Source organism: Melanerpes formicivorus, unplaced genomic scaffold (assembly GCF_026170545.1).
Source record: "Melanerpes formicivorus ecotype bairdi unplaced genomic scaffold, bMelFor1.0.p_v2 SCAF_6, whole genome shotgun sequence".
NCBI lineage: Eukaryota > Metazoa > Chordata > Aves > Piciformes > Picidae > Melanerpes > Melanerpes formicivorus.
In genome coordinates this window covers 11,036,746-11,060,043 of record NW_027142358.1, presented here as the reverse complement: position 1 = coordinate 11,060,043, position 23,298 = coordinate 11,036,746, and the positions used below count along the sequence as shown (strand labels likewise).

General features: G+C 38.7%; 1 protein-coding gene across 4 annotated transcripts in view; it reads right to left on the bottom strand.

Moving 5' to 3' along the window:
• Positions 1-3,721: 3,721 nt before the first annotated feature.
• Positions 3,722-23,298, bottom strand: part of LGI1 (leucine rich glioma inactivated 1) — a 31,917-nt gene continuing 12,340 nt past the window's right edge. The window contains exons 1-9 of one of the 4 annotated variants that reach the window (XM_068139674.1): positions 17,454-22,118; positions 15,470-15,919; positions 14,989-15,060; positions 11,057-11,128; positions 10,882-10,953; positions 6,862-6,933; positions 5,471-5,640; positions 4,968-5,132; positions 3,722-4,886 (exon numbers count right to left, since the gene is read on the bottom strand). In XM_068139674.1, the coding sequence (XP_067995775.1) occupies positions 4,069-4,886; positions 4,968-5,132; positions 5,471-5,640; positions 6,862-6,933; positions 10,882-10,953; positions 11,057-11,128; positions 14,989-15,060; positions 15,470-15,660 (1,632 nt within the window). In that variant the 5' untranslated portion in view covers positions 15,661-15,919; positions 17,454-22,118 and the 3' untranslated portion in view covers positions 3,722-4,068. Of the gene's footprint in view, positions 4,887-4,967; positions 5,133-5,470; positions 5,641-6,861; positions 6,934-10,881; positions 10,954-11,056; positions 11,129-14,988; positions 15,061-15,460; positions 15,920-17,453; positions 22,119-23,298 lie in introns of those variants that run through there. The other 3 variants (XM_068139675.1, XM_068139677.1, XM_068139678.1) reach the window with 3 other exon arrangements.

Genomic DNA, 23,298 nt, shown 5'->3' with positions numbered 1-23,298 from the left:
GAGGAAGGCATTAAGTGTTTCATGGCAAGGAAAATATCTATGTGGAAGGGAAGACTCCTGGACTTGAGACTTGCTGTGAGCTTGTATTCTGCCCCTAATTGTAACATTTGGGGCATAATGGCTTTTCTGCTTTCTCTTGGTGCTATTATCAGCAGTGTTCATCAACAGTTTGAGGACTGTTTGTTACTTCTATCATTTAAATATTCTTTATTTTCCATTGAATAGTAGCACAATATATTGTAATGCTCATAAATACAGCTGTTAGACATTTAGCTTCCCAATAGAACATATCAAATTGCATCACACATATTATTAACTATGCTAATAATTGTTTCCTATCCTCAAGTGTACCTTGAATGGCTCTTATCATCCCTTCAAAGTTAAAAAATAATATAATCAAGAAAAGTTGCAATTAAAATGCAACTCCAAACCAAGACTACAATTCTCCCTATTTCTATTTGTTTTGTTACCTTACAGAACAAGATTCTTCCCTACTGAATTTTCTTCTTAGTAGCAAAAGTGCATTTGGGGATTTTTTTTAAACAGAAAATAAGTAGAAATAAAACCAGTGAAAGCCCTAGACATTGCAACAGACAAAGGAAGGAAAAAAAAAGCTCCACATAGTGTAATATCAGGTATTCTGAATGCATTTTATACCCTCTCCAGAGAAGTGTATATTCTTTTATATTTGTGCTCTGTTAAAAAATATAATGATGTAGTTGTAGGAATACATGACAACTCCATTAACAATTTTTTCTGTCTTGGAGATTAATGTGACTAAGCAGCATCAAGGATCAGCAGTATCCATTAATAACCTTTAGTACTGTCTGCTATAATACTTTTAGTACTTTACATACTCTGTCAGTCATAAATAAAACAATTAGGGAGTTCAGAAAATCCATTACAACCACAGAGAACAGCCATTCAGCCACAAGTAAGAGACTTTGCTGAGATAAATGGATAAGCAAACCAACCAACCAACCAACCAATATTAAAAAAGAAAAAAAAGTATCAATGTATATGATAAAAGTTTCTATTTTAGTTTTTGTCTGAGACATCCACTGATACCAGAAGGAATACTGAGCAGAGATCCAGGACAGAATATGGCCATATGCTCAGAGGTGCTGTTAAAATGCTGGGTCTCTGAAATGAGGAAGAAACAGCATAGGGAGCCACCTAATGAGCCTTTGCACTCTTCTGCATTAGGGATTATGAGTTCTGTTCTAAAAATACCCCAGTTCCTTATCTGGTGTAATGAAATGCTACACTTGCACAATAAACTAGCTGTAGTACCTGTGAATCTCCACCTGAGATAAACTGACTAGGGAGGCAAATTTTCAAGATAAGAGATTTAGATTCAGCATTTTATAGTAGTTAGTTGACCTTCCAAGAACGACATAGGCATTAAGAACTTCCAAATTATTAGTGCTTGACTACAGGTAGAATTTCTGGAAGGCACAACCAAACTGGTAATACAGTTGCACACTTCAGCAGATTAACCCAGCAGATGAATTTTTTGTCATCCTCCACTGTACTATGGCTAGTATTGTGAGTATAAAATTCTAGTGACTCACATCTTTGCAGGCTTTTAAACTCTTCCTTTAAACCTGGGAGTAACTGTGAATTCCCGTAAGTCAATCATATTATTTCAGAATGTTAACTCAGCACTACTGTAGCACAGGGCATGTAGCCGGCTTGCTCTGAAATACAAATCCATGAAACATAACCTTCTCAAGGTACAATTGAGAGGCAGTAGATTGGGATATAATGCTTGTAAATAAATGTTGGTAGCAGATTAGCAAGGTTATCCAACTCCATTTAAGCTCAGCCACATATCCATAATATGTCCATAATGAGAAGGATATCTGTGTAATTTTGATAGAGACTGCATGTAGGCAAGTATAATGGGAGAAATCAGATCAAAATCAGTATGCATAATTGAATAGGACCTTAAGTAAAAGAACAAAATTAAAGACAAGATGAAGTTGAAAACACATCATAATTTGCTGGTTGATTAGAGACTGGTTCATGACTTTCCCATTTCATTCCTTTGCCATGAGAGGTGGATTGAAGAAGAGATGGACAAACTGAGTTGGCAATCTCAGATGTGCAGCCAACACTGAGAAATAATACCAGAGATTGTTTGGGTTCATCTGGGCTTTGAAATCATACTCATACAAAAGCTAAAAAATTATAAACCTGTTAAGCAAGTGATGATTTATCAAGATGATTTTGGGGAATGTATTTATTAAGAAAAAAATCTGAGCTTTCAGCTGTGAAATTTATTTTTAATCTTTCTGTCACATTGTAAATACTTACAGAATAGGCAGTTATTAAGTCAAATACTGCCCAGAGCATAGGCAGCTAAGGATAACAAGGTATCAGAAAAATGAACCCATTAGAGGAGTGTTGTTCACATGGGATTTTTTTTTTCTTTTCAATTTTATTTCCATGGAACAATTAATATCTTTAAAAAATAAAGAAAAAAGAAAGTATTCTTTATTATAGAAGTTTAAGACTGTTTAGGACCAGCTTCTTAAAGTATGCATTGTATGTCTTTTCTTAATGATAATTTTTCTGCTGCAGGTGCTTCCAGCAGTACCATAAGGCTCTGCCCCTTTGGGGGTCTCTGTGATACAGGGAGAAGTGAGCTTGCAAACTCATCTGATTAGCTGCCATGCATAGTATGATAACTCTTATTTGTCAATCAATGAAGGTTAGAAATGTGTGTATTTTAAAGACAACACTGGAGCACAAGGCTAGATAACATCAAGTGAAGTGCAAAGGTGTCTAAAATCAACTTAAGCTCCCTTCCTCAGCTGCACCAAATGATCTTCAGCAACAGTGTAGGTTTCTCCTAAGTGATGCACTAGATCTATGTAAACAGAAGACTAATTTAAATTCAAGCTTATAATAGATTTTAATGCTGAATTCAGACTTGGCATAACTTAACAGATATAGATAGCTTTCCTGGAGATGCATATGCTATGTCAGTTGAATTTGTCTTGCCACATTTAAAGTTCCCCAAATTTCAGAAGTACCTATTACTAAACCTCATTGTAGGGTAGTGGAAGAAGCACACTTCACATTCGCTAGCTTCATTCAGATTAAATAGTTGCAATTGCAGTGAAAAGGCTTGCCAGGGTCACACAGAATTCATGCAAGTGATGTGTGACAGTTCAGATACAGAACTGATGTTAGCTGAAAAATAAACTGTGCTTCCAGTTTTCACCACAGTAACAGACCCAGCATTATACCAGAGATTTGTTTTGTGCTGCTTCAGCATGAGGTGGAGAAAGATGGATGTTTGTATTGCCTTTTATTCTGTTGATTTCTTCGCAAATTTTTAGAAACTCAGATTCTTCCAGAGATACACTAAAAAGCCCCATCCTACACCTGGTTCTATACAACTGAACTCTCCCTCTTACAACCAGATCTATATAATTGAATGCTTTTTTTCTTGGTGGAGTCCTTTTTAAATCAGCAAAGCTTCACATTAATGCAAGGTTATGTCTCGGTAATAATTTACAGGACTGGAGATCAATGTTGTATTTTTGTCAAGAACTTCTTATGATATGTAAGACCCACCTTACCTCCAATACTGTGCCTCTTCCATTCAGTACAACACTGCCCTGAGAAATACGCCTTTTGGGTTTATTGTATATGTGTGTAATCTACACGCAAAGAAAAGGTATCACCTGCAAATAATATTTGGAATGTGAAAGACACAAAATGTAAACATTTTATTTGGCAGTTGTTTCAAACAGGTGAATAAATAAATGGAAAAGTACATCTTAATATTCTTTATAGCAACAGATGCAGTTGCACGAATATTTACAGACTGTGGATGCAAAGAACAGTTATTTAATTTCTTTTTTTGTTAAAAAATGCAACTTCCAACACCACTAGACTTGACAATTAAAGATGAAGATACTAGTAATACTTTGTTCTAGCAATCTCAACTTTTAAAGGCATTCATTTGGAAGTAAGATAAGAGAGTCATCATGCATTTAGTTCATTTTATCCACTTATGGTAGAAAGTCTGATGTAATCTCAGAATTATGAGTGTCATGCGCTTAAGTCAACTATGACATGTTTATAAATCAATGTAGTTCCCTTAAAACTTGAAGCAAAGAGAAAATCTCGTTTATCGATGGAGACATGTATGAAAGATCTCGGTGCCTGTACGTTTAATTCTTGAAACTTCACAAATTTTGCCTTTTCAGCATCCCAATAATAGACTTGAGTGAAAGAATAATCACTTCCAAGAATGGCATATTGATAATTACTTATCTGAAGCGGCTGGAATACCATTGACCCTCGGGATGGCATCCTTTGTAAATCCAGAAATGCCGAACCACCCCACTTCATTACTTTAGAGTCCCCAATAAATCTTGTTAAGCAAATGTATACATCCTCTTTCACTTTGAAATGCTTCACTGCATATGCATCTTCCATATCTTGGATATCAAAACGCTTAACAAATTCATTTGTTCCTTTGTTCCATTGATATATTACAGGTCTTTGGGAGCTACTTGACAGAATTAAATGTGGTTTGCCAGATATTTCAAGATACTCCACATCAGTATCTCTGTACCAGGCATGCAGAGACTGATGGGAATAAAATCCATTCCCATTCCATTTGTAAACCGTGGTGAAACCAGCTTTTGAACTGTCTGCCACAACAAAATACCAGTCTTCAGCAATCTTGAAAGTTTCAATGTCATTGGGTTTTCGGATTTTAAGGATTTCAATATCTTGAATTTTTATAAACTTATTAGCAAAGCGATCTCTTTTATATATGTGGGAGCCTCCAAACAGCTGCGCGACAATGACAAACAGCTGACTCTTAATAACTATAGGTTTACACACAACAGTTGAAGTACCTATAAGAAAAGTAAAAGACAGAGTTAGAACCACTTTTTGGATCAGCTGTTTTAATGTAGTGTTTTGAGCAGTGTTTATACCTGTAATGTTGTCGTAATTCCTGAACATCACTTCTACGTGGTCCCATTCCAGAAAGATGCATTTTCCAGTAAAAGGCTGAGCAATAACCACATATTCATCATTCATATATGAGAAGGTATCCACTGACAGAGACTGGTATGGCAGGGACTGATAAACTTCAAATTCTGCAAAAGTGCATACAACATGTGATAACTACACAGTTACTTTCCACACTGTACTGAAAAAAACATCTGTTTAATAGATAACAATATGTTACAAATTAATTTCATGACTCGTCCAATTTTCCTGTGGATAAGGGAGCACTACACCTCGTTTTTCAGTCTTTCTCAATTAAAGGTGATTGGCATGTCAGACTTACACCTGCACAGAATTCGTATTGATTTTAGTGGAATTTCCATCCAGTATGCAGACTTCCTGCAAAAACAGATCTTAGAATAAAATAAATTTTAAAAAATAGCTTTGACTTTAATTTAACAAGGTTACATAATTTGAAGCACATTACCTGTAATAATGCAATCAAATTCTTTCGGGGAGAGGCTATTGATTTTGCGCTTCTTATATTCTGGTGGGCTTTCACAGTAAATATCTTCAACCGTTGCATTGGTGCTGCTCAGCCATTCCACTAACCACTTCAGTTTGCAGTCACAATTAAATGCATTGCCTCGAAGATCTCTACAACAAATAAATAATGCATTGAAAATTAGTAGTCAGCTGATGTATTCCTCCTTACAGAACAACAACTAACTGGGCTTTTGTTAAATATGTGCACTCTTGCTTCTTCTCAGTTGGCTCCTTCCGGGCTTAATTTGTCCTCACACATAGTTAAATCTACATACCAGACCCCTGACCCCCGATTTAATGATATTAGGGTAAGCAAAAAGAACGTAACTTGATGACCAGTAGAAAATTTTTCTTGATTTCCTCAAGTTTACAGATTCACAAATGCCTGCCCTGTATTTCAGGATGTTGGTTCTTTTGGATTCCCCTTGCTAAGTAAGAGCATTCTAGAATACAAAACTGGAATTAATGTAACCTGATGATCGGCCAGTCAGTATCTGCTGTCTCCTTTAGATGTACACATTTAGTGCTTTGGGAGACACAAGCAAGTTCTGTTCAAGACTATTACAACTGTCTTCAGTAAGATTACAGATTGTATGTACAGGAACAGGCAAATGCCAGGACCAGACTGTGCAACCACCTGGCCATGATCAGTTGTGCCAAGTAATGCTACCAGATACACTGACCATCTCCACATCTTACTACTGCAGCCCCACAGTATTAATAACCTTGTTAATAAAGAAAGCAGGCAAAGGATGTGCTGCACTTATTATCTCAAATCAGGTGAATGAAAATTTGGTTGAGTTGTAAGCATATTTCAGTGAGGCAACTGTAAGATTCATTTGTTTATCTGCATTTTGTATTTTTACTGGTATTTAAGTTACAAGATCTTGTTTTGGTTTGGTTGCAGTTAGATTTAGTATAGGACATGGTACTTACTATGACACAAGCTTTTGTGGTAAAGGATAGCCTTCCCAGAAATTAATTGCACTCAGAAATGTTATGCCATTAAATATCTTCCACCCTCTCCTAATGTCATGCTCTCTCATGCATCCCTAAGGAGACTTCCTTCTTATTCACTAAGTCTTACTGAATGTGCAGGTCTCTCATGTAACTACTAGCAACATTACTTATCTTCCTAACTGGTGGAATATTTAAAACTAAAGCAAATTATCAACAACAGTAGTCAAAAAACAAGCCTACCCATACTGAGTACTCTCTACCCAGCAATAACACCCCACTACTGGTTATTGATTTGATTATTCAGAATGTCCTCTAAAATAATCTGGTTCTATTTTTACCATAATTGATATATATAATTAATTTCTTTCTTACACATTTGTCAAAGAGTCCAAGCCTTTGAATATGTCTTTTGGAAGCGATTGGAGGTTATTATTTGCGAGACTCCTGTAAAAGAAGACACTTCAGTATCAGTGCTAGCTCATTAAATTACACATTTTTGCAAGATGTAAACACTATGTAGGGTTTTTTTCTTAAGGTAAAGACCCCTGGTTTTCTGCACCACTTATTTCAGGTAGATTGCTCTTAAGAACAGCTTTTACTTTGTGACTTTTTTCTTCTACTAAAATGCCATGATTCCTTCTGCTTTCTGACACTTCAGCAGTCTTGCACTATTTACAGTGCTTCACTTAGCGGGGTAAAAAGTGCAGTCACCTCTGGTGTTTTGCCAGCACCATTAGTTTAAAACAATTAGTCATAATTTGATGTACTGATGCTTTTCACTACATGATGTTCATACTACTTTCATTTCCCCACTTTTTTGTATCTCACCTAGAATAAAAATCTAATACTATGTTTCATTCCATTGGATTCAGGTTTAGTTCAGTTTTTTGAAAATGCAGTAATAGATAAGAAATTGCTGGTCAGCATGAATTTCTTTCCTGGAATGTGCATGTGTGTAGAGACCAGTTTTCAATGTTAAGAAATTTTGTTTAAATTCAGTGAATATTCTAGCTAGTAAAAATTATGAGGATATTTGAACAAGCTTGGAATAAGCAATAAATTGCATTTCTGTCACACACATCTATGTGAGTCCACCAAAGGTCTAGGTTGTCCAAGATGTCACTTGAGGGCGTGACAGGAAAAGAATAATGTTGTAAGGGTATAACTTATGCCTCTTTTGATTAACAAAATTATTTATCACTGATGAGAAGAAATGAAAATGGAAAGAAATAATTCTAGTTTAAGACTGAGAACCTCTTCTGGTTTTGCTTGTAAACATAAATGTTATTTATTAACTACAATTTCGCAATCCAAGCAAAGCCACTTAAGCCTGTACTTAAACTCAAGAACAGGCCCAGACATACTAGGTCTGCTGTCTCATTTAAAATTAAGTGTTTGTCTTACCAGGAGTAGTAAATATGGAATGATGCCATTAGTCCATTCTGACTCACCACTTTCAAAGTACATCTGATTGTAACACTGGTGTATGTATCACGTGCTTCACTTATGATTAATTTTATGCTCCGCAGCAATTCTTTAAAAGTCAGGTAACTCATATGGAGAAAGCTAAGTAGATAAGAAAGCTGAGGAAGGTTTAATGCCCTATATATTCTTTATGTATTATAATATAGCAAACTGAAAGGGATAATGCACTTGAAATGTGGAAATAAAACTGACAGAAAAAACATACACAAGGTTTATGCATTTGGTAATTTGGGGATGAAAATTATGCACTTTATATTACACTGTGAAAAGCACACTTATATGTTAGAAAACACTGGCTTGTCTAGATGCTGCTGTATGTGGTATTTGGTTCATAACGAGAGTAAAGGTTGAATTGAGCATGCAGTTGAACTTATGGTCAAGGTTCGGAAACAAATGCAATCAGAAGTATATATTGTGCACAGAAATTATTGTCTAATCCTAAGATTTTGACATTACACTGGGTTTGACATTTAATTAGTTTAGAAATGCTATTTTTCTTCAAGTTTTCTGTTCTTTAATCTACTCCAAGCAGAAAACAAATTGTGTTACATAACAATAAATGCTAGATGGCTCTGTTTTGCAATAAGAACACATAATTATTAAAGTTAATTGCATTATAAAAACACAAATGTTTGAATAGCTTACTACATTACAAAAATTATGTTGTGAAAAGGAAGTGAACAGAATAAATAGAACAAAGTTCATCTTCCCCTCTAATTTCATGGAATTCATTTATATACTTATTTACTATCATTCTTTTAAGTATATTTTAGGTACACAAGTATTCTCCTGTTTCTTAAATGAGAAATGCCTCAGGGTGCCAGATTATTATTCTTAACGTGTATGTGCAGTATTCCCCAAAGAGTGGGAAGTGGTTCTGCAAGTAGATTAAACTAGTCACATTCTGTGGTTAATGGACCTGCCTTTGCAGTCATTTTCTGCAGATTTCTCATTGTCTTTATGAATAGTGCTCTGTGCACAATAGCAACATGATGCAGAAATCTATGTCCCAAAAATGTGCATGTAACCACATGCAAACTCCTCAAATGTCTTTTGCGTATGTTCTCCCTTACAAAAATGCTGAAGCATCCCCAGAAACCATCGGAACAGACAAGACAAGATGTTACTGTTGGACTGCATGCTCTGTGGAGAAGAAACTGTGCCTTCCTCTGTGTTAGAAATGCAGTTTGCTCACTGGCAGCAACAGCTACTAAATAAGTAACTGAATATGATAAATAATGTACTGGACTCATTTCTGAATATAAAGCTATTCATGTGCATAAATATTTTGAAGATAGGGTCCCAGTTACCAGCTTTATCAAATTACTTGCTTTTTAAAAGACTGCTACACTTCTAATGTGGGTTTTAATGGGATGAGCACAGTCTGTTTATATACCTTTTTTTCCCTCCCTTCTCTCTTCCTCATACCTAAAGCCATTCTATAAGTAACTTCATTACACAAGTAGTCACAAGAGGCTTGGCTTCAGCCAGCTATGACTCTTATCTATTCTGACCAAAAAGGGAAGAGTGAAGTGTTTTTATGGTACATTTTCTATATGGCAAAAGATATAGTGAATTGCAGTTCAACTAATATATTTATCGTTTAAGTAATTAAAATGGAACCTTTGCTTTTTCTCCTGTGTCAAAATGTATGAAAGAAAAAGTTAAATTACCTTGTTTCAAAACCCTCTCAAAGGTCATTGTGTTAAGGCCAAAAGGTTAGAATCCACTCCCCTGCCTATGGCACATGCCCCAAGATAGATGTTTCTGAATGCAAGCACTCACAGATGGATATCAAGCGATTTCAGGCTGTAGTTTCAATAAATTTATCGCCCGCTAAAATAACATTATTGCTAAAATACGAACTTGATGTAAGAGACAAAATCTTGTCTAAAAACTGTCTTGCTAGCTCAGAGCATGGGGATGCTACTCTTGTATTTGCAGTGGCATGTCACAGGTATTTGTTGCCAGTGCGCATTTCACCTGCTGAGCACATCATGAGAAATGCCTCCGCTGCTGTGTGCATGGGAAGTGCTGCTCCTAACAGCAACATTAGCATCCACAGTGCTTTTGATTTGTTTCCTCACTCAGCTAATGAAGCAGTGGGGCTGCAGCATGCCAGAGGTCGAGAGTTGGTCATGTTTCCAGGATAGCCAAAGGGCTGAGCAGCAACACAAGGAATGTTAATGTCAATGTGTGACAGACCCTCACTGTGGGATGCTCTTGCTCATGTGCAGAAGAGGACAGGCAGTGTAGGGGTCTGAAGCCAATCTGGCTGGAGTCTCAAGGCTTGGTATAATCTACAGTTAAGTGTGTCATGTTGCAGCTCTTCTATTTAAAACTGTTCTGGATGGGAAGTTTCACATTTGGTCACATTCTGTTGGATATTTTTAGTGTGCAAACTGGACACAGGCAGTGATGGCTTGTTCCAAGGGTGGCTGTTATATTCCTTTAGATTTGTGCCAGACTGGGGTACCTGGAAAGAGGCACATGTCCACCCCTCAGCCTTTCACCACACCACTGTGGCACCTGCTGACCAACAGCTCCCACCTTCCCCCTCTCCAAGTCCCAAAGTGGGTCTCACTTTGTCAGTGCCAAGCTTCCTGACCCATCCTGCTTTCTCCCTGCTCTTACATGTTCAACTGGAAATACCCAGTGCTCTGAGCAGAGAAAGTTAGGGAGCTACTGCCAAAGATGAACTGCTTAGAAGCTGTTTGGGTCCTGGCCTTCTACACATACCACAGTTTGGAAGTCTTTATTGGAAACACAAAGATTAACATTCTAATGAAATTACTATTAATACTTAAACAAATGTGAACACAAATATATCAAAATGTGATATTCTACAATGCAGTGGTTCAATTACTATTAAATATACCAAGTAATATATTCAACCACTTTACTTACAGGTGGATTAAAGATTTCAGTCCTCTGAAAGTATTTCTTGAAATTGACTTAATGCTGTTGTTCTCTATGAACCTGTAATGGGTTATAAAATCATTCTGGTCAAAGCAATGCCTGGAACTCAGAAGCCCACCCACTCTATTCAATAATGCCAGGAAATATACTTTTGTTCACTCACAAATATTCTAGATGAGGAAGGCCCATAAAAGCATCATCACTAATAACATCAAAAGTGTTGGATGTAAACAACCTGCATAAAGAGATGCAAACCAAAAGTCCATTAGGTTATTAGCATCTTTAGAAAGCAGTTCAGCTTGCCCAAATTCAGTAGGCCAAATTTCTACTACCTGGTTTCATGGTTTTGTCTGTGCAAGAAGTTCAGGATTGTAAGGCTGATATATTGCACCATAGTCTGTTGCAAAGGGAAGGACCCAACAACTTTGCCTACTGGGGACATCTGATAAAATTCCATTGACTTCTGTGGGATGTAAATGTGGGGTTATTATGCCAGTAAAACAATGGGATAGTACAAGGACCACTAAAGACATACTGTGATGAACAATGAACTGTTCAAATACTACAGAGGTCTAAATTGTCTTGAGGAACACTTACTTTTGATGACAACACAGGGAAAGTATACAGCTGGTTAGCCAGACATCAGGTTGAATTTCCATCACTGACAGGCAGGAAAATCCCTTAACTTATAAGTTTAAACTTCTGAGCATACTTGACCTGAAGGTACTGAAAATTTACTGAGGAAAAAATAGAAAACCTCTTAATTTAGTCAGTGTTCAAATCAGAACTATTTTTAAGACCATGTTATATCTGCTGGAAATAGCTCAGTGTGTGAGCATGTATTTTTCATCCATATAGCAGTAAAAATACTGGCATTTAATTTTATGTATTTTGTAAACATTAGAAGTGCACTAGCATTGATTTTTCCAGCTTTATTAATGCTTATCACCCACATTTGCATTTGTGCATTTAAATTCAGCTCTAAACTGCCACACCCTTAATATGGTGAGGCATTGTCAAGTATGATGAACTTTACTTCACCCCAGTGGAATACTAGATGCACATCTATATTTTATTCAGCTGGATCTGATGGATAAATAGATTTACACCATGACATCATTAGGCACTCAAGAATGCAAGATTTTCAAGTATTAATTAATGGACTTAATGAGCTAATCTCTTAATTTTAAATTTGCATTAATGATAAATTGCAGGTGATTTATTTCTCACTTGGCTATTGCAGACTGTGCTTTAAACATGATCCTTTGTATGTATGAAAAATATAAGCAGGAAATTATTCCTTTTTATTAGAAACAATAAATACTTCTCATGCAGAAAATGGGTAATTTTTGTAAAATCTCTGAACCAGAAGACAGATTAAGTAAATCTGCTGCCTGCAATTAATTTTATTTTTCTGGTGTGTTTTCGCTGGGTATTTTTTCCTTTTCTGCACAGGGTGGTATGTCTTGAAACAGTGTAGCTACTTTAAAGACTGCCAGGCTTATAACACCAGGTCTTGCACTTGGTGAGCTCATTTGCCTCTCATCTCATACCTCTCCCCCGTGGCAGTATTACACATATTTGAGACACAAATTGGCTTTTCTCACACCCTTTGACCTCAAACACCAGACTTGCTTGAACCGTGACCAGGGACAGTACTCTGTAGCTAGGGTCTATATTGCCTAGCAGGAACTGTACCCTGCTAGCAGGTAGGGATCCTGATGCAACGATTGCCCCCTTCTCGCTATGGGCTTTCATGTTACCAGTTTATAAAGGCACATATTGCTCATACAGAGTTACAAGTGCTGGAGATGACAGGGAGATTTTCTCTACATTTAGGGAACACTCCTTCTGGTGCTTCAACATAGCTGTGTAGGTCCTTCATATTTGTATTTTCACATTAAGAGCACTAAGCATACTATCCATAGTATTCAAGAAGAAAAGCTCTTCTGGCCTAGGACTTTAGTAGTGTTCATCACAAGGCCATGAATTTTTCCAGAGATCACTGCCATTACTACAATAAAACCAGTATAAAATGAGAATAGCAGCAGATACACTCTACACACAGAAATATGTGGCTGGCATAGTGGAGATACCAATGCCAGAGACTACTACACAGAAATACATACAGGCTGCTAAATCTTCCTCTTGGCTAAATTAAACCTCCCAATATAGCTATAACCATGCAAAACTAAAAGTTACTGTAATTTTTAGTTAACCTGAGTTCTCCATATTTTTATTTCCTTTACTGTCACCTGCCAATGGTGGAAATTCTTGCGTCCCATGTATAAAGTGGAGCATTGGCCTCATAGGTATAATTCTGTTCCTATGGTCATGTGTTTAAAGAGTAATTTGCCTTCAGTCAGCAGCCTGACTTTCCAAAGATGGCAAGCAGCTCAGCTACCGTGTTAGAAATATCTCTAGAAAAGTGTTCAGCAGCATTTTTAGAAATGCTAGATAGCAGAAGTAAGCAAGCCATGGACTGATTGCACCACTTCAACAGATCTCTCTCCTTGAGGCCCATAATGGAGCAAAATCTGTTTGCCTGAGGTCAGATCTCTTGTTTGAGCATTTATTTGTAGCACCTGAAATGTGTGCTTTAGTGAAGTATACAGCAGATCATGTAAATTATTACCATTACTAAAATGCCACAAGCCATTGCTTACAGACACAGACCCCACTGTGCTGGGCACTGTAGTAACTCAAAATAAAAAGACTATGTCTGTCCTACTCCACCTCATCCAATTCTGCCTCTCCTGGCAGTGAGATTGCTAAGTGTAGGTGGCATATCGTAGCCAAGAGAGATGATGTCCTACTCACAGTCTTCAGATACAAGCTCCACCAATGCTGCTATTTCTTTTTTTCCCCCCTTTCCTTTAAAAGGCTCATTGCAGGAATTATGTGCAATGTGTCCCTTTTCTGATCTGTGACCACCTTGGAAAAGCTTTTCACAAATAAAGCACCATGGAAAAGCATTTAGGTTTCCATAGTAACTGCATTTACCTATTTACCCTGTATCCAAAATTGTTCAGTATGTCTGCACCTCCTTATCAGCTCCACTTGAGGTAGTAGAGTACAGCTAGGGTCAGGGCTTCAGATATCAGGGCACCAGCAGCTTAATCTAACAGTTGTAGGGCTTCAATAGATCAACATTACACCTCTGACCACATCTAGAGTGCACAGGAAATCAGACTGGGACAGACATCCAATTTTGATTCCGATCACATCAGGGAGTCTGTTTTGCTGGATTTCTGAGACAAATCTGGGTGTGTGTCAGGCTGGCAGCATATCCACTATAAACAGTTAAGGTTACACCCCCTCTACCTCTGTATAGCTCGCAATTATATAATCGTAAGCCCACATTTCTAGGAAAGCCTCTGAGCCTGTAAAAATCCTATACAGATATGCATGTAATAGTTAAGTAGCACAAAACATTCTCTTCCTGCATATACCTCATTGCAGTATTTAATTCTGAAATAATTGCTTGCCTTTTTTTTTTAATTGAAAGAAAAACTTCATTACTTTTGTGTTGTTTTTTTTCCCCAAACAATATGAAATAACAAATAGGGTCAAATCCAGGCACTATGTCGGCAAAACTCCCACTGAAGTGACTAAACTTCCACAGAAGTCAATGGCAATTTTAATGGAAAATGACTTTAGGACCTGTCCCACTGCATTGAAGGGCCTGATCTGAGGGGCTCTGAGCTCACAGTTGACTGGAGTTGCAAACAGCAGCTTTATATTGGAATCAGGCCCCAATATTGCAGGAAAGAAACATGAATAGTTTTTTCAATGATCTAGTCCCTACTGTAATGTTAATTAAAGTATAATGAATATAGCATACGTTCTGTCAGTGAAAGCTTCAGCATGCAATCAAAGTAGCACTGACAACACAGCCTTGCAAAATACCAAGTAGATAGACTTTGAAAAAATTAAAACATGCACTATCTAATTCCTAAAAAGTCTTGGGGTTTTGTCATCTAATTAATCTTCTCTTGCTGTTTCTTATAAAATTAATACTGAAATCCTTTCTAAAATATTTATGGAAACATATATATTTCATAACAAAAACTGTATCATATAAATATTTCTCACAGAAGCTGCAGAGATGGTGTGAGCAAAAAACTCCCTTCTGGGATTTTAGTAAAAGCAGATCTCACAAAGGATCTGGAAAGGAGAAAAAAAAATAAACAACAACCTTAAATGAATGTAGTCTCATATATCCATACTTACAATAATGATCTGCTCATGACAGATAAATTTACTTATATAAAATAAAACAAAACACAAAACCCAACAAACCAACCAAACAAACAAAAAAGAATGTTACAGGTTTCATGTAGTATAGAAGAAGGTATAAAATGGGATGAGTGCATGTAAACAGACAGACAGACAGATGAAAGAGATGTAAAAATCAGGATTCAAGGATGCAGTATAATTTGAACATATTAGCTGATAATTCTGAATGCTGGAGATACCCCATGCAGCAAACATCCTTCCCTATGCACTGAAAACAGCACACGTCCTTGTTAATTTAAAATCATAAATTAAATAATCAAATGCTTACAGCCCTTACAGTGAGATAACATCAGGCGGAACGCTGCGAGGAATAGATCTGGCATTTTCACATAAAGCATTATCTTTGGTACAAGTACACCAGGCAGGACATTTTGGCTTCACTGGTTTCTTCCCTTCAGTCAGCAAAAGCAGAGATAAAAGGCATAAGAAATAAGCAATTCTTCTAAAGGGTCTGCTGGCATTTCCCATTCTTTTGATCCGCTCTCGTTCCAGCTAGTTGAAAGAATATCCCAAAACATGAACAGGGGTCCTTTATTCAGCCATTGGATGTCTTTCTGTAAGTCCAGGTCAGTATTTGTCTCTTCTTTCTCAACCCTTTTCTTTCTCTTTCACTCTGGTTTTGTAGACAGAAACCTGCAGCTGATCTGTATGTTTCCACTCACTCAGGCAATGTACTGCTCAGAGAGGAGACCTGCGAGGTGCTGTAAGATGGGGAAAATCCAACCGGCTGAAGGGGAAAAAAAAAAAAGAAAGCAAAAAAAAAAAAGACTTGCATCACCACAAAAACACTGAGCACAACACAGCATTAGATTGCAAAGTGATGTAACTGAGAAATACACAGCTTTCTGTTTTCACAGGGAGGCCCTTTCCCTGTTACCAAAAATAGTACAGCATTATGTTTTGCTGGTGGGTGGGTGAGTGGGTGTGGGGTGGAGTGTATGTGTGTGGGGGGAGACATCAGTCATCTTTTACTGGATCCCTACAACCTCGTGAACCTTTGAGAATTATGCTTCACATACTGCAAGCAGCAGAACTAACGGCAGTATCCACAGGAAAATGAAAGCGAGTGAAACCATCAAAAGCATTGCTGCAAATGCTGTTAGATTAATTTTTATCCTTAGCCCTTATTGCACATATTTGTATGACTGAAAAACAAGCTGCCACACATGGAAAATATTACAATGTATGACAGAATGCCTACAACTGTCATTCTTAAACAAAATATTTTCTCATGCAAAATAGACACGAAGTGTGCTTGCTTTTTTTCCCCCCCCTTTCTTAGAAAAAGAATCATTCTTATTTGTTACATGTCTTCTATGCTGGTTAAATAAAGTGGATCAAGCAGCATTCAAAATGGCCAACTTCAATTAAAAGTTCAAGTTAAAAAACATATTTGCATTGAAGACATTTGCATTTCCCATCTTAGATGGGGAAAAAGATAATTGTTATTTAAACACTAGCTATGTTAAACATGTAGTTATGAATGGTCCTTCTTTGCAAAGTGACAGGATAAGGACAGATTTTGGTGATAATAATGAATCTTTACAATTCTGCCTGGAGGCTGCAATTGAAATGAGTGCTAGATGCAGTATGAATACTCTGCAAGATACAGTCCACAGCCTGAAGACTTTACAGTAAACTACATTAAATATTTTATAGGGAACTTAAGCAGCACCTAAGTGTTATTATATAAGGAATGGTAAGACAAAACTGACAAATGCCAAATACCTGCAAAGCCATAAGGGATGATTTTATTTTTTCTGCTATAGGATTGCTCTTAGAAGAGTTTGGAAAACTTTAATAGGTCTTGACACTTCCCTGTCAGTCTGGCAGCACTGCTTATGTTACACAGATCACAAAGCCTACTAGAGCTGACCCAATGGTACAGAAGTTTAATACAAGTCATGCTCACTCTTGACTCCTTCATGTAGGTGCTGTCTCATCATCAGGAAACACTTGGTTTCTTGATGAGGAAATCTCTCTTGGCTTCTGGTTACTCCTCCTTTGATTTCACATGGCCACCTGGCTCTGCCCCAATCCTCCTATTCTACAGACCATAAAAACTCAAGACCAGCACCAGGCCATGTCTGTCTTCCTGAGGAATAATGCCAGCAAAGCTCTAAGTGCTTACCTATGTAGGCACCCAGCAGGAATTTCATATGCTATTGTAAAAGATGGCAAAGGGGAACAGCAGCCTGCAAAACTGCAAGAAACTCATTGTATGGATACTAGGCAGGACCCCAACATTGCTGAATACTTACCTGGGCAGTGGCTGAGGTTTGTCTCCCTGGGTTGAAAGGAGACACACAGCGCTCACACCAGGTGGTAGGACAGCATCCTGTGAGGGACTGGGGATTGCCAGAAACATCCAAAAAGCTCTGAAGCACCTCTGAAGGCCCTGCTGGAAGAGGACTTTGGTGCCTGTACATCAGCATGCTCCCCACCAGGCACCCATACCTAAAGAAAAGGGCAGCTTGTGCTTTTTCGGCTTACTCACTCTCCATGGTGTTGTTTTTTTAAAGCTCTTTATTAATTTAAGTGAGAGACCATGTTTTTGCTCTTAAGAAGATCTTCCCTGCCAGCACTGTCTTGACTTCAACTAGGAGTGACACAAGCTGTGTTGTTACTGAGTCCTTCCATCTTCTGTAAGGAAATGGTACAGAATTACACTGAAACAATTATAAAGCAAATACTGATGCCTTTCCTTGGATATAAAGGTTACTTCTCAGTCTGGAAATTATCTAATTGTCTGACTGAGAACAGAGTTGGATTTGTGGGACTTGTATAAGTAGGGTACACCATCTTCTTCCCTCCAAGATGTCCAAAGGCACAGACTTTGGTGAGGTGAGAACAGAAAATTCTGTAACTTTTTTTCTGCAAGAGAAGAGGTCTGTTGTTGTTTTTTTTGTTTATTCCTGGCAGAGCTACCCATTGCCATGGCAATATTTTGCCATTGATGGTGAAACCCTGTGTTTCATTTCCTGTGCCTCGTTCACTGAAATCCACCATCAATTACTTAGGCATTTCTTTTTAGTTAATACTCCAGCCACACTGAACCTCCTGAAAACTTTGCAGTCTAGCATTGTTTACTCCAGCAGAGCAAGTAACCTGGCTTCAGTTTTGCTCATCCAGGCAATCACCTAGAAGTTTGTTTTCTATTCCAAACTACATGCCAAAACAATTGGGTTTTTTCCAAAGTTGCGAATATTATGAATATTTAGAACAGCTCTATCAAAAGAGAGGCATAATTCACATTTTCCAGAGTCCTTTTGTGCCAAGCTCAGCATCTCATTTCTTGCCATGTAGTAAATTTAAAACAAATTGGTTCATGGATTTTCAGCGGTGCAGCTGCTCTCCAGCCATTGCAATATTTGGCTCACCTATGCCATCATTTGTTTTCTGGCTAACAGAGCAGGCAATGGCCTGCTGTGCCCACAGCCCCGTGCCTCCCTCTAGGTCCTTGCCAGCTTTTCACTGGGGTTTCAGGTACTGATTAGGCACAACGCGATTCAAAGTTTATTTATTATTCTACCAAGAAGGTTCCTGCAGAAGGATGAGGAAGTTGTGGCTTGCGTTACTCGGTCTGCTTCCCGTCGCTTGACAACGTTTTAGCTGAAAAATCTTCACCTTGCCGTGCAACGGCGGTGCTCGCCGGCAGACATGTTCCAGCGTGGGCAGGGATGCTCTGGGCTTCTGGCTGTCAGTGTCGGCTCGGTTTTGGTGCCCAGCAGGCCAGCAGGTCCCGACGTGGCCCTCTGCGAGACCCACCCCCCCGCCTCGCGCTGAGGGCTGTGTCGCCGCCCAGGCCGGGGCGCTCACCCGCTGCCCGGTATCCCGGCAACCGCCACCGCCGCGCTGCCAGTGGCTTGGCTTGCCTTGCCTTGCCTGCTGCCGGCCCCGACGGTGTTGTGCGGGCCAGAGCCGGTGTGAGGAGAGGCCCCCGGGGGCCCGGAGGCGCGAAGGGAGGGCGCTGTGGCCCTGGCTTTCCCTTTCGCCTTCCCCACCGGGGCCCCCTTAGGATTTCTGCCCTCGTTGCAGAGATGGAGAATCATCTCTCACTGCCCTGCACAAAGCAGATTTTAGAATTCCCTGCACTTTATTTATATGCTGTGATATTTCACCTCTTAATTTTGACTGGAGCTAAGTAAGCCTTAGGGACTGATCATTTCCCACATAGTCATTTGATAGCATTAGAATCAAACGTGTTATTTCTTCCAGTGTGTCCAAACTGTTCGGTAGCAGCAATTTTTTTATAGTAATCGACCATCTAATAACGAGCTTAGTGCTGGTATATGACTGTCAAAACTAAAAATACTTTTGCTAGTTGTCATTAGAGGTATTCACCACCTACCACTACTTGTGTTCTTTGGTTAGACTTTGCACAAATTTTGTAGCTTGGCTTCTAGAGCAAGCATATGCATTTATTATTACTAGTATTTACTAAACATATATTTTTAGCAAGTATTCTAAAATGTCTGGCTAAAATGTGAATACTTCTATGAGTCAATCTGTTTGCTAAAATATTTGAGTAAAGCAAACATACTTGAGTAAATCAGAACATAAAGCCAAACATTATTTTTAAAAAAATATTTAATACTTTTTTCTAGGGATTCACTATGCTCCACTATTTGCATATTCACATTAGACCAATATATTTTCATTACCAATGGATGACAAAATTTCAATAAGCTTCCTGTGTTTTAATGCTCACTTGTAGTGCAAAGGGAAATATATTCCCTTTGCAGATACATATACTGTTGTGGTTATCATTTATTTCACCCTGCTTTTAGAAAACGGTATTGCCTTTTCTATGTTCAGTTAGAGCTGCCTGCAGTTGATACAGCCTAATCCAAAATCCACTGATGGCCAGACTTAGTGGACTTTGCTGTACTTGCTGTTAAGCCTGTAATATTACACTACGTAGGTATGTAATAGTCCGGATCACTCTGAATCACTTAATGTTAGGGGGGGAATTTTCAACCCACCACACCCCGATATCCATGAGTCTCCTAAAGAACCAAACATTGTTATTGCCATATTACCACTGTGTTGGAGCAGAAGGATTTTGTGATCAAAGTGTTCTACAAACATCTCATGAGTCTGAGTTCTTGCTCTCTCAGTGCCACCCTTTCAACAAATCCTGCAGCAAATGGCAAATTCAAAGCAGCTGAGACCAAGGCTGTACTTTCAATATACAAAACAAAGTCCTGTGAATTCTAAACAGTTCTGAAAAGACTATGCTTCCTGGTGGATCTGGCACCAAGATCCATTGCCAGGAAGAGGCTTTCTGCAGGTTAGGCATAATAAAACTTGAGATGCCTTTATACCAGCTCATAGCTCGGGAATGATCACAGGGCTGGCCACAACTTTTTATTTGAAAGTCGTTCTGACTTTGCCCTGTCTTGTCTATACAGGTCCCTATTACGGATATCCCTCTTTAGTACACCACAAGAGATTCAGTAAAAGGAGAACAACCAGGCCAGCTCATGTGTCAAAATGCTGAGAAAACAGCCACTTAATTGATGCCAACTTTAAAGGAAATAAAAACTTGGAGGGTGGTCTCCCTTGCATAAAGTAGCCAGTTCACGGTTAAGGTGATCACCTCGGAAGAGAATCATGTCTTAGCTCTCATGGACGTAATTGCATGCTCATGCAAAACACTACTCCAGTAAGCATATCCTGGTGAGCGTGCAGGTGGCTCTAGGACTGCTTGCTGGCTTAGGTACACCAGAATTTGAAGAACAACAAAAAAGTATGTCAGGAGAGATGTACTGTTATCTGAGCTGTCATTCTTTAAGGAAAACAGATGCACAGTATATTTCACCCAAAGAGAAGCTAGGCAAAATTAATCTGTGTTTAGCTTTTATTTGGTTACAGCCAAGGGCTTGCAGCATCATATTGATTCTTGATGCTTTATTTTCAGTTGCAGGTCTTCTAAATAGTAGAGAACATTAGAAATTACCTCAGAAAACAAGTCAAACCTATGGAATTTCTACCCTTTGTGAGTTTAAAGGCTCTCTAAGGCTGGGAAGCACCTAAGGAGAAAATCTCATCCAACCTCCTGGGAAAACAAGAGGGATAAAGGCTAAGAAGCTAGATAAGAAGTATCCAAAATGTATTATGTTTTGATAGCACATGACTTTTAAACCCCTGTACACTGCACTGGTTAGGCCACACCTTGAGTCCTGTGTCCAGTTCTGGGCCCCGCAGTTTAGGAAGGATGTTGACTTGCTGGAACATGTCCAGAGAAGGGCAACAAGGTTGGTGAGGGGTTTGGAACACAAGCCCTATGAGGACAGACTGAGGGAGCTGGGGTTGCTTAGCCTGGAGAAGAGGAGGCTCAGGGGAGACCTTATTGCTCTCTACAACTACCTGAAGGGAGGTTGTAGCCAGGTGGGGGCAACAGGCACCAGAACAAGAGGACACAGTCTCAAGCTGCACCAGGTGAGGTTTAGGCTGGAGGTTAGGAAGAGATTCTACACAGAGAGAGTGACTGCCCATTGGAATGGCCTGCCCAGGGAGGTGGTGGAGTCACCATCATTGGAGGTGTTTAGGAGGAGACTTGATAGGGTGTTTGGTTGCATGGTTTAGTTGATTAGGTGGGTTGGATGATAGATTGGACACAATGATCTCGGAGGTCTCTTCCAACCTGGTCTGGTCTGGTCTGGTCTGGTCTGGTCTGGTCTATTCTATTCTATTCTATTCTGTATCACAACACTTCAAGGATCTAATCCATCACCTTCAAACAGCTGATATTGACAATACTGCTAATCTTAAATGTTTACATGTTTTGAAGGATGATCATTCCTGCTGGTCGGACTGTCTTCCAAGGCAGGCAAATAAGTGCCACACAGCTCAGTAGCTTTACCTTATGTAAGTAAGAAGAAAGAATAGAACAATCAAACAACAATCCATTAGCTGTTCTTCAGGTCAGATAAAGACATAACCTCAACTACTGGACTGGCTCTTTACTATGAGAAAGAGCCCACAAATCCTATTAATCTGGTTATGTATTGACCCCCAGTTTCCTCTGGGGTTGTCTATTCCTGCTCCTCCAAATAATATTGAGCCTGTAGAAAACCCAGGGCTAGGACTTCTCAGCAATTCCCTAGATCCTGTATTGTTTTCCAGCAAAGTGGGACCAGTTGCTTTCTCAAGTGTTTTAAAAGCTCATAAACTCTGTTACAAAGCATTGTGGTTGTCAGCACATAATGCAGTAGCATAAAGTTAACTGCTCTCCTGAATATTAGCCTTTTTTCTTCAGACCTAAACAAATAGATCCTACTTTGTCTCTACTGTCTGTATTTTGCCTTGAAAATACTGACAGTGGATATTTAGAGTTGAGGAAAAAATGAAAAGTGCATGCATACAAACTCAAATGCAAAGGAGAACCCAATTCAAGATGTGTGAAGCTATTTGTCATGGTTCACAGCAGGAACTCAGACCACACTTAACACACAAAGAAGTATTAAGAAGGGAAGTAATATAAAAGAACAAAGTCTTCATTTGCTGTAGAAATCTGCACTTTCTCAATCTTTTAAGAAAACTTTCCAGATAATTTACCTGTAGTTAATTTGTATTGTGGGGCAATCAATGTCTCATGTGTGCAAGGCTGGAAATGGGGACGTTTTTTAGCCAGTCAACATGCCCATCCACTTCACTGGAACTGACATCAGACTTGTCACCTAGCATACATCCTCAGAGAGGAACAGTCGAGTTCAAATAGGCAAGTTACTTTTTTGCCTTTCTTTAACCTATGTAGCCTGATCAGGCATTAAAAGCACAATATTACTGAGAGAAGTTACATTTAATTTATAATTGGAAATAGTCTCATAACTTCTGGAGAAACTAATGTGGTGATATTGAGAATGTGCTTCTGTGCAAGGTTTAATGGGATGGTTTCTTTCTTCCCCACACTTTCCTGGGCTCTTGGTTCTGCCTTTATCGACATCTCCCTGCTGGTGTTTCTAGCTCTAATGCTTCTTCTGGACTGGATTAAATAAATGATATGGTAAAATAAAATAAAGGGGTGGGAGTTGGGGGTGGGAAATAAGCCCTGGACAAGTTCAAATCCTTCCAAAACAAAACCAGAATTGTTAGAGCCAG